The sequence below is a fragment of the Dendrobates tinctorius genome, unplaced genomic scaffold (genome assembly GCF_039654945.1).
Source record: "Dendrobates tinctorius isolate UK_male_01 unplaced genomic scaffold, ASM3965494v1 ptg000120l, whole genome shotgun sequence".
NCBI lineage: Eukaryota > Metazoa > Chordata > Amphibia > Anura > Dendrobatidae > Dendrobates > Dendrobates tinctorius.
The window spans coordinates 33877541-33889564 of NW_027361788.1; the positions used below are offsets into that span (position 1 = coordinate 33877541).

The 12024-nt window shown below is 46.3% G+C and overlaps 1 protein-coding gene across 3 annotated transcripts in view; it reads right to left on the reverse strand.

The window, feature by feature from the left end:
- Nucleotides 1-12024, reverse strand: part of ODF2 (outer dense fiber of sperm tails 2) — a 42960-nt gene that overhangs the window by 4814 nt on the left and 26122 nt on the right. For 2 of the 3 annotated variants that reach the window (XM_073541106.1, XM_073541109.1), the window contains exons 8-19: nt 11332-11406; nt 10198-10269; nt 9996-10112; nt 8855-9040; nt 8618-8727; nt 7593-7728; nt 6825-6935; nt 6547-6651; nt 4774-4932; nt 4439-4539; nt 4080-4242; nt 3462-3587 (exon numbers count right to left, since the gene is read on the reverse strand). In XM_073541106.1, the coding sequence (XP_073397207.1) occupies nt 3462-3587; nt 4080-4242; nt 4439-4539; nt 4774-4932; nt 6547-6651; nt 6825-6935; nt 7593-7728; nt 8618-8727; nt 8855-9040; nt 9996-10112; nt 10198-10269; nt 11332-11406 (1461 nt within the window). The remainder of the gene's footprint in view (nt 1-3461; nt 3588-4079; nt 4243-4438; nt 4540-4773; nt 4933-6546; nt 6652-6824; nt 6936-7592; nt 7729-8617; nt 8728-8854; nt 9041-9995; nt 10113-10197; nt 10270-11331; nt 11407-12024) is intronic. The other variant, XM_073541108.1, reaches the window with a different exon arrangement.

Sequence of the window (12024 nt, forward strand, 5' to 3'; positions counted from 1 at the left end):
GATGGTCGGATCGGGAATCAGCGCTGCCGATCAACGTTCTGGAGATTCGAGCGATCCATCTTGCTCTGGTCCACTGGGAAAGGCTCCTCAAGGGACTGCTGGTACGGATTCAGACAGACAACGCCACAGCGGTGGCATATGTCAACCGCCAAGGGGGAACACTGAGTGTCTCAGCCCTGGCGGAGGTGTCCAAGATTCTTCGTTGGGCGGAGATTTCCGTTCCGACAATTTCCGCGGTTCACATTCCCGGCGTAGACAACTGGGCCGCCGATTTTCTCAGCCACGAGGGTCTCGCGGCGGGAGAATGGTCCCTACATCCGGAAGTGTTTCATCTGCTCTGCCTTCAGTGGGGAACCCCGGATGTAGACCTCATGGCGTCTCGCCTCAACAGGAAAGTCCCACAATTCGTGTCCAGGTCTCGGGACCCTCTGGCAGTGGGCGCCGACGCCCTGGCCGTTCCTTGGTCCCAGTTCGAACTTCCCTACCTGTTCCCTCCTCTGCCTCTTCTTCCCAAGCTGTTGAAGAAGATCAAGGCAGAAGGACTTCCGGTCATTCTCATCGCCCCGAATTGGCCCAGAAGGTCTTGGTTCGAGGACATTGTCAACCTTCTCGCGGACGCCCCCTGGAAGCTTCCAGACAGAACAGATCTGCTGTCTCAGGGTCCGATTTGCCACCCCAATTCTCGGCCGCTCAATTTAACGGCGTGGCTGTTGAGACCGAGGTTCTGAAACGAGCAGGATTTTCCGACCACGTAATTCAGACCATGATCCGAGCCAGAAAGCCATCATCTTCCAAGATTTACTACTGTACTTGGAAGGCCTATTCCACTTGGTGTGAGACCAATGACGTCGCGCCCATGTCCTTTTCGCTCCCTTCAGTCCTAGCGTTTCTTCAGGCAGGATTGGATGCGGGGCTTGCCCTCAGTTCCCTGAAGGGTCAAGTTTCGGCGCTGTCCATTCTGTTTCAGAAAACGTTGTCTTCCCTTCCTCAGGTTAAGACCTTTCTTCAGGGCGTGGCTCACACGGTCCCGCCGTACCGGGCGCCCGTGGATCCATGGGATCTTAATCTGGTTCTTGAGGTTCTGCAAGGTCCGCCCTTTGAACCCCTCAGGGATATTTCCCTTTCTCTCCTTTCTTGGAAGGTAGCCTTTCTGGTGGCCATCACCTCCGTCCGGCGCGTGTCAGAATTGGCAGCTCTTTCGTGCTCTTTCTGGTTCTCCACCAGGATAAGGTAGTTCTGCGGCCTCCGCCCTCGTTCCTTCCGAAGGTGTGGTGTCCTCGTTTCACCTCAACGAGGATATCGTGCTACCGTCCTTTTGTCCGAATCCAACTCATCCCCGAGAGCGGTCCTTGAACAAGCTGGACCTGGTTAGGGCGGTAAGAGTCTGTCTAGGACGACTTCCTTGCGAAAGACAGAGTCTCTTTTCATTATCCCTGATGGAGCGCGGAAAGGTCACCCGGCGTCAAAGGCCACCATTGCTCGCTGGATCAGATCGGCTATCCTGGAAGCCTACCGTGTTAAGCGTCTCGGAGCCCCTCCGGGTATCAGAGCCCACTCTACTCGGGCAGTGGGTGCCTCCTGGGCGGTGCGCCACAGAGCTTCCGCACTGCAGCTTTGCAAAGCTGCAACATGGTCATCGGTTCACACGTTTGTGAAATTCTACAAAGTCCACACCTACGCTTCGGCGGACGCCAGTCTAGGTAGACGGATTCTGCAGGCCGCGGTGGTGAGTCCGCTGGCCTGATGGAAGTTTGTTTCCCACCCCAGGGACTGCTTTGGGACGTCCCAAGGTCTCTGTGTCCCCCAATAAGGCGAACGAGACAACAGGATTTTTGGGTTGCTTACCGTAAAATCTGTTTCTCGGAGCCTTCATTGGGGGACACAGCACCCTCCCATGTTTTACAGCTCCTGTTCTTACTTTGGTTGAATGGTTACAGTTGAGTTGTTTATGTTGTCAACCTATTCTGTTACTTCTCCTACTGCTTTCTCACTAACTGAGGAATTCTCTGCCGGTCGGTGGGGTGTACACTGCGGAGGAGGAGCTAACCTTTTTTTGTGCATAATGTCAGCCTCCTAGTGGCAGCAGCATACACCCAAGGTCTCTGTGTCCCCCAATGAAGGCTCCGAGAAACAGATTTTACGGTAAGCAACCCAAAAATCCTGTTTTTGCATAGTCTGTTAGACTATAAAGAATGTGACAACAACATTGCAGAAATAGCCCTGACCAAATTTTCGAACCATTTGTGGTATTTGAATGCAGAGTTGGTGGAATTATCGTTTTTTGATCCCACCATTACAGACAATGAAAAGTTGTTAATGGCTAATAAATTGCTCAGTAGCACAGATGAACCATCAGAGCACGCTAAGCTACACGAGTTGATAATTTTACATAGTTATCTAATCTATTCTAGAGCTTTTGTTAAAGTAGTTTTTGAAACGTCAGAATATAATGCTCGGCATTTGCTTACAACTTGCAGGACAAATTGCTTTTGTTCTTCATCTTTTGTCAGAAGGTCGTTAAAGTCGGTTACTTCCTACCTCTTAATTTTTCTTTCCTAACTTTTGGATTTACAACCCTAGCGTGCTCTGATGGTTCATCTGTGCTACTGAGCAATTTATTAGCCATTAACAACTTTTCATTGTCTGTAATGGTGGGATCAAAAAACGATAATCCCACCAACTCTGCATTCAAATACCACAAATGGTTCGAAAATTTGGTCAGGGCTATTTCTGCAATGTTGTTGTCACATTCTTTATAGTCTAACAGACTATGCAAAATACCTAAATCTTAAAATACCTCAATTTGGATTTTTTCAAACTTTGAGCGACGAGCGGCACGGGTTAACGTCGTTTGATCGAGCTCAAATTTTGGCTATCTCAATATCTGGAAAGGGGAATCGTTTTGTGGGGTCCAGACGGACAAAATTCCGACATCGATTTTTTGCGGTCACCCTAGTGTGCACTGCCGATCAGGTTGGGTCCCAGCCGTCGCACACCCACTGATCAGCAAGTATTCACCTTCCTGGCTTGTTTTCATTGGACAACCCCTTTAAGAGGTACACTCCCAGTGCATTTTCCTCTGTCTTCATTTTACAGTGTCAGCATTGAGTGTGAGATTTAAGAAATGGCATGAACACGTAGCTAAAATGCGGCATGTCTGCTGTACAGATGCTATGTGAGAACAAACGGTAAAGAGATGAAGGGAGTAAGTCTGGCCCTGCACAGAAGATAGTAGTCTGCTGGACATTCACGGTTAGCTGAGAGCGATTCTTCCTAACCTCACCAGCTGCTTATTTCATTTAAAAGAGAGGTCCAGCATTAGAAAAAGATGGCTGCCTTCTTCTGAAAACGACGCCACACTCGTCCTAGACGCTGGTGGTCTGCAGGTCACCAACTTTGTGTAGGGATAAGACATGATATTTCCATTCTGACATTCACATGAATCTGAACCCACAACTTACGTCTTCTTTGCTGCGGCGAAATTGGTTTAATTCAGTTTTGGTTCTGCTTAGTTGAGTTTCCAGATCCAGAATTTTGGATTGTGTGACCCTCTCTTTGGAAGACGCTCGCTCCCTGGTCTGCTCTACCTAAAAAAAAAAAAAAGTGTTTTTGATTAGGGCTTAGAAAATTATGGCAGGGGACATCTTGTATAGTGATTGCTGGATGCAGTGCCGTCGCCTTACGCACCTTGTATACGCCCATAGGCGGAAAGTTACCATAGACCCCTATTCATACATAGAAGGCTAAAAAGGGTGTGTACGATGAATACAAATGCCTTAAAGCCCAAATTCAGGGTGCAAAGATCTTGAAAGGGAATATGGTTGCATAAAATCAAACCAAGCACAGGTGCTCAGTGCACCCTTGGTGTGGCCAGACAGTTCAGTGTGTTTTCCCTCCCACTTGTTTCCCCTCTATCTTAGCCCTCTTCCTTGAGTGACAGCTTTGGCTTTACAGGAGCCAGATGAGGGGTGATGGATGTAAAACAAGTAATTAGGAAGGAGCACTGAACTGCTCTGCAGCACCAAGAGTGCACCCTGTACCTGTGCTTGGTTTGAAAAGTTGTAAATGTCCCTACTTGCCTGTCTACGGGAATCCTCGATGGCAGCCTCCAACTGTCGAGATAAAGAGGCACACTCCCGGGTTTTCTCCTCCAGGCGGAGCTGGTTCTGATGAATCGTCTCTTCTCGTTTGGCCACAACTTGTAGAAGTTCCCGGTTCTGAGCTCCAGCGTCGTCCAGTCTCCTTTATCAGAAGAGCATCGCGTAAAGTTTAGCCATGTGGGCGAGTGTGCAGCAACATTGCTGGGTCTGTGTCATGTGTGGTGCGGGTTGGGGGGCTGTACAGGACAAGAGTCCTCTCTGATGCCCATGAGTTGGGTCTTGCAGTATGCACGCCCAGAGTACTGATACTTGGCGCCCTCATGTTACAGATCACCTACCTTTCTAACTCTTCCAGTTTTAGAGCTTGAAGTTTGTTCTCTTCCATTGCAGACTGATAGCGATCTCTTGTGGACTCCATCTTGTCTCCTTGCTGCTCCATCTACAACATGAATAAAAAGTAGAGCCATTTGTATTCATTAACAACTTTACACTGCAGGTTACTGGTTGTCAGCCAGCTCTCCGAAATGCCTCTATCCTTTGGTCCACTTCCTACATTCTCTGTCTGGCGTTTGCTAATCCAGAGTCTGATGGTCCGATACTGTATGAGAACTGTGGTTTTGCCTCCTTTCCACCTCGCTTCTCCAGAATCTTCATGGTAGAGCCTGTTCCTTACCAGAATCCGCAGATCGGAGATGATGGAGGAAAGCTCGGCATTCTTCTGCTCGTACCCCTGCAGCTGGTCCTGACAGTCCTGAAGCTTCAGCTCCGTCATCTTCAGCATCTCTGGTAGCTTTTCCAATTCCTCCAAGCGATTCTGAAACTTTCGATGAATCTGCAGACAAGGGGGAGGCTACTTTGAGATACATCTATGTGCAGGGAAAAGGCTAGTCTACGGGTACTGTTCTGGAAACTGGTGGACACAGACACCAAGAAGTTGGATCCCTTCGTGGAGTAAGAGGTGGCCATGCCTGGTCCTGGAGACTGGCATCGCTTCATATCCCAAATCTAGCTATAGGTCTGGCGCTCAATTACAATGGTTGTCCAGTTTGGCAAATCCATTTCCATACACGCCATTAGTTAGTAGAGGGGATCCATGTCTTGGACCGAGTGGATAACAACGGACCCGTCCTGTCCAAAATTTTACAAACTACTGACTTGAATGGGCTCTGTGTAATACTTCACTTCCTCTATGGTGGCGCTGCAGGAAAAACTATAAAGTGGCAGGAGTTACCACAGATCAGTGGAGGGTCCCAGCAAGAGGGATGTATTGTGATCATTTTAGGGCTTGTCCAGTCCAGAGAACCCTTCTAATACATGTTGCAGATGGACGGCACAGAAGTGTAGAAAAATCGACATCAGATCCAATCATTTTACTAAGTTGGAAAATTCATAAGTAGCCATTTGTAAGAATAAACGTTTTAGGTCAATCCTGTAATCTTCGGTAGCTGGCGCTGATCATCTGCTGGACCGGTTGTCCGATGCCTCAGTATTGTTAATAGCAACGTCTGATAACTTAATATTTTCACGAATGTAAAAATATCTGGTAATATGAAAACTGTAAATGTCCCATCCTCCATTGTGTCTGTGTCCACCAATTTCCAGAACACATCGGATTATGCAAAAGGAAGCCATGGTGGGTATGTGCTCAGACGGTACGTTCAATGTTTTATTATGCCCATATACCTTACATAAGGCAGCTGATCTACTGACATTGCCCCCACCATACACATTAGAGGGGGCTTTAGGTTATGAGGACAGCAACAGTCTCTGTATAACGCTGCATTCACACATTGGTCTCTCAGAGTCTGTGATTCACGGACCAGCAGGATACACAGTCCTATGTGCCTATGAGGCTGTTGAGTTCAAGTCAGAAGACCCTCATCTGGTCTGTGAATGCGGCCTAAGGGTGCTGTGCAGTCAGCCTTGTCCCAAAGCTGGCTGGTCAATATGAGCCGAATGCTGTGGCGCCACTACACTGCAGACATGGCACATGTAGGACTGCATGTGTATCCTTTATTAGAGGTTATAGACTTGGAGATCGTGTTGTCCAGAATTAGGAACACAAGGCTGCCTTTCCCTTTCAGAGACAAGTCCAGCAATACCTTCACGTACTTAGTTCTTTATTGAGAAATCAGAATTTGATTTAATATGCAAATGTGGCTGAAGAGCGATGGTAGATCTGAAGCCTCTGTCACTCCGGCTCTCTTCACTGACAAGCATAGCCTCCTCCTCGGGATTCGGTGCTTGACCCAGGGAGTAAAGCATACCTTGGTTGCCTTTCGTAAAACTGCAGCTAGGTGACGGGGTTCCAAAATCGGAAAAAAAACTCTTTAAAAAGGTGAAGAGTGCAGAGGTACAATCCCATAGCCAACCTGCAGACAGGTGGTGCTGTTTTGAAGCAGCGTTTGGTAATCCAAGCCAACCACTTTAAATAAATCACTTATACCTGCTCCAGCTCCACGTTCATTTCCTCCTTCATGTTCTTATTCTCCATGTCCGATCTTTCCAGCCGGACGCACATTTGATCGGCCTCCTGACGAGTTTTCTTCATCTATAGGAGAGAATTAGTGGGGTCTTTATGGATTGAACATGGGCGGTTGTGGAGCTTTGTCAGGGTGTAGCGCTAGGTGGTCCATGATATGGTATGTGGAAGGTAGTAGGATCAGTATTGGTTCTCACAGTGTATATTAGATTATCAGCCATTACTAGCGAGGGGGAACAAACCTGATCCTTGTAGGTGTCTACGAGACCCTCGTACTGCCGCAGAGAGCCCTTGAGCTGCTGCACCTCGCTGTGAGCCAGAGTCAGCTTTTCCTCCACCGTGGTTAGTTGTGCCTAGATAATAGTAACACAGTGACATTTCTTCTGACCGCTGCCCTGTATCTCTTGACCGCTGCAGCCAATCAACACTTAACAGCTGCGGCCTTCAGTATTCCCTTAGAGAGGAAGTAAAGGCTGCAGCTGTTCAAAGGTCGCTGATTAACTGTAATGGTCACATGGTGTAGTCATACGACTGCTGGGAAAAACAGCTTTGTGATTGGAGGAAGGGTTCCTGGAAGACAGTATGCACTTTTTTCTATACTACAGTGGAGCTCTGAAGAAGGAATTATCCAGGGGTAGAAAACCCCTTTAAATATCACTATATGGGTCATAAGACATTATCACTATCATTTACCTTCTATTAAAACACACAAAAAAACACACAGAGTTATGCGATTTACTCAGTATGGTGCCATGACACACATGCTCAGTCACTGCTGCCGAGTAGGGATCATCGCGAGCAGCCAATAGACAGCTTTCTGGCCTGTGCATGGTTGTGGAGCCAAAGAGACACTCAGCAGGGATAGTAATAGGGGATGTCCGAGGGAGAAGGAGACGGATTTTGCTTATAGCCCACCATCAGCAGATCAGTGGGATAAGTAATTGCTGCGAGACCCAATTAAAAGCTAAAACAAAAAAAGGGGCACATTTTTTTTCCTACTATTAACAGACCTTAAGCTTCTCATACTCCAGGCGGAGGCTAGTGTTCTCTGCTGTCTGCTGGTGCAGTCGGTCTAGTATGGATTCTCGTTCAGAGCGTGACTTCTGCTCGCCATGCTGCTTTTCTTCTAACATTTGGCTCATGCGGCTGTGAACACAGGACAGATTCAGATCTGAGGGCACAACTTTGGTAGATTTACAGTGAGTAATCAGAAAACACCCCATTAAAAGGGGTTCTCTGGGAGTTTTAATATTTTTGTGAATGGGGCTAACAAATTACAGGCAGATTCTGCATGGCGTGGATCTCTGCCAGCGATTCTGCGACTTCTGATGTCCTCACGTCAACAAAGTAGAGTCTTACGCTCTGTTGATGGGGCGACTCTGCCCATGCCATGCTGATTGATAGGAAGTAGGGGGCCAGCGAACTGAGGGGGTTTTGTATCAATCAGCCTGGCATCAGCAGTCAGAAATCACAGAGATCTTCCCTGTGCAGAACAGGCAGGTAATTATCAACTACCTGTTCATTTGTCTTTAGCCCCATACATAAAAAGAATAATGGTTCTGGATAACCTCTTTAAAGCGTAGAAAAAAAGATCATAGTGCAGGACCGGGCAATATAATTTTCCCCATTATTAGAGGTTTTTGCTGTAAATCTGCAGCACCGACCACTGAAGTCCGCTCTGCACTAACCTGTGTCCTGCTCGGCTGCGTCTTCAGTGCGGGAGTGAGAATCATATGATCTTACACCGTTAGTTCCAGCACTGAAGCCGGGAGCTGCCTAGGATAGTGCAGCACAGACTTGGGCTGTCGGTGATGCAGGTTAATAGCAAACACCTCTAATAAAGTAATTGTAAAGAACGATTATACTGCCCAGTCCTGCATATTAATGGTTTTTGTTCTGAAAGTGGATGAACATGTTTTTTTCCAGTTCAGAACCAGTGGTTTATACTGGTGTCGGCAATGTTCCCAGCACATCTGGTCTCCTGTCCTGTAGAAGCACTGCGTTGGATTGCAGTCGATAGTTGGGCTCATCTTACTCATTCAGCAGGGCAATCTCTGACTCCGTCTGACTCCTGTCTTTCGTCAGGACATTACATCGGCTCTTCAAGGTCTCAATACTTGCTAGAGCTGAAGAAAGCTCGGCGTCCTGTCATAAAAAATGGTGGCATTGAGCTCATGCGACCTACAGACAATAGGACAGCCAATGCGGACATTGATGGAGACTCAGCGGCTGGGTCTCACCCGTTCACACAATGACACTGACTGCTACTCGCCTTTGCCAGGAGCTGATTATTAAGCAGCTGCACAGTCTCCTCACTTTTCTCTGCCCGATGCTTCTGGGCACGAGCAGATTTCTTCAGACCCTCCTTGTCGGACTCCAGTTTGTGCCGGAGTTCATCAAGTTGTGCCGTCAGCAGTTCAAGTTCTTCCTTATGTCGGACTTCATTGTGCTCCATGTTCTGAAACCAAAAGACTGGTTAAAGGGGTACCCCAGGCTAGATAAACTATCATCAGTGGGATAGGTTATAATTGTTAGAGGAGTTTGGGTCCTACCGCTGGGACCCCTCTGACTACCAGAATAAAGGATTTGTGTCTCAGTTCTGCAGCTCCTTTCAGCTCCTACTGGTTTCAACCGTGAAGGAACCAATGGAGACTGATTGCTGCGGGTCATACCTCTGAGACCATCCCCGAAAAGGAGAACAATTATCCCACTTCCATTTAAGTAGGTTAGTTATAGTGTGCTGACTCCTTTCCCTGCATTGTACTGCACATCCCCAATTGTCACAACTCTGTTGTCAGATTACCAGGGGCTCCTTCCCTGTCCCTAACACTAGGGGCGCCCTAGCTATCCCTGCGCCCTGGATTACTTTTGATGGTGAAGACGCCGGGGTCATGTACCTTGCTAAATTTCTGAAACAGCACTATATCTGCCTGCCCAAGGGAGGACGTACAGGGATAAATGAATAGAGCAATCATACAAATATGCACTCACAGACAACAGAGAGGAACCCCGGGGAGAAAAGGAAGGAAAACAAAATAGGAGAGTATGAGGATTTGCATGCAGCAGAATTATTATGCACCACTCCCAATGCCTCTACCAACAACGGACTCCTCCACTCCACACCAGGCAGTACAAGACTAACTCTGGCAATCCAGATTGTCAGGTTGAGTATATATATATAAGAGGAGAGAGTGGCCAACACTGAGCAGCTGAGATCATCCAAGCAGGAAAGCTTCAGAGACTCTAAGGTGAACGGTTTAATCCCTCGACTGCTAACAGAAACCTGCACAATTTAATATGAAGGAAAAGTGCTTCTAACCAGTAGGAAAGCTCAGACTCTGCAGTCTTCTGGCTCTTCTCTGTGACGGCAAACCCATGACACCAATAAGGCAAACATGGGGCTGTGTTCTTACCCTCATCTGGACGGACAGTCGATTATTCTCAGCCTCCCGGCTCCGTAGCTGCCCCTGTAGGTGAGCTCTCGTTGCTTCTACAGATTTGGTAAATTCAGTTGATGTTCTACATAAATCCTATGGAAAAATAAATAAATCAGAACTAAAATTAAGAACTTCCCCAATCCCCTCTCTGACAGACAGATGGGAATATTCCTCAAACCTTTTCTGTCTTCAATTGTACCCTGAGGTCTTCCAGCTCTTTATCCCTCTCGTGGAGTCTCAGCTGGAGATGCTATGGGAGCACAAGAAGGATTAGAGGTGGTCTTAGTGTACAGATGAGGGTCTTGGCAGAATTGAGACAGGGTGTATATTTTCCATCTTTAGCAGCAGACGTATCCTAAGTGCTCACTTTGTTAAGGTCAATTTATCCCCTTTGCACACACTGATGTACATGTCTGTATGTATGAGTGAGCACTGGCAATTATAGGGCAGATGTCGGCTGCGTAATACAGCCCGCACCTGCCTCTAACAGCAGAGACCAGAGCTAGGTCTAGTAGGTGACGATGTGCGTGTGTATTGGTGCTGGCTCTGACATGGCAAATCATAAAGGAAAAAAAAATGGAAAATGACTTATTTCAGTGTCACCGCTCCCAAAAAATGCAAGGAAAAAGTGATCAAAGTGTTGTATATATCACTAGGTGGTATTGTTTAAAATGCCAGCTCGCGACACAAAAAGACAAGGCGTCACACAGCTCCACGGACAAAAAAAAAGTTACAGGTCTCTTAAGTTTAGAATTGTTTTTTTAAATTATATATATAAAAAAAGTTTGGCAACACTGTAATTGTCATGACATGGAGAATCGTGTCACTGGGTCAATTTTACTTTATGATGAATGTCGTAAAAACAAAACAATGGTGAAAGTTTTATTTTTTAACTATTTCACTGCACTAGGATTTTTTTCCTGTTTTTTTTTCCAATAAATTAAATGGTGAACTGAAAGTTTTAAATCTATGACTCGTCCAGCAAAAAAAAAAAAAAAAAAAATCACATGCTTATGTTGACCGTAAAATAAAAAAAAAAAAAAAAAAAGTAGTTCTTGGAAGAAAAAGCGGACAAAAAAACGGAAGTGCAAAAATTAAAAATGCAGTCAGGAAGGGGTTAACTACCCATGGCTAATATATATATATATATATATATATATATATATATATATATATATATATATATATATATATATATATATATATATATATTATACAGGTTTTAGATTTCTGCAAGCAGTAGTGAGGAATCCCATCACCTCTGGATTGCTGTCACCTCCCTCAGTTCCCCAGTGGAGGGCAGTGTCCATACCGCTCTCTCCGTGTCTGCATCTGACAACTTTCTCAGTAACAGCTCCTTCTGCTCCAGTAGTCGATGAGTCTCTGTCTGTTGGAAATTCAGAGTACATATGCCATCAATTATATTGCTATTGGAAAGCGCCTTTGATGTACTTGGGAACGCTTTCTCTAACCTTAATGAGTTCTGTGATCGCTAAAGTGTCTCATAATTTATAACATTTACCTGTATATCTGACGGATTTATCGAAATTGTTGTGCACAAAATGTATGGAGGATTGATGAAATGTGTGGCATATTGGTGAAATGCGGGGAGGATTGGTGAAATGTGGGGAGGATTGGTGAAATGAGGGGAGGATTGGTGAAATGAGGGGAGGATTGGTGAAATGAGGGAAGGATTGGTGAAATGTGTGGAGGAGTGGTGAAATGAGGGAAGGATTGGTGAAATGCGGGGAGGATTGGTGAAATGTGGGGAGGATTGGTGAAATGAGGGGAGGATTGGTGAAATGTGTGGAGGATTGGTGAAATGAGGGGAGGATTGGTGAAATGTGTGGAGGAGTGGTGAAATGAGGGAAGGATTGGTGAAATGTGTGGAGGAGTGGTGAAATGAGGGAAGGATTGGTGAAATGAGGGGAGGATTGGTGAAATGAGGGGAGGATTGGTGAAATGAGGGGAGGATTGGTGAAATGAGGGAAGGATTGGTGAAATG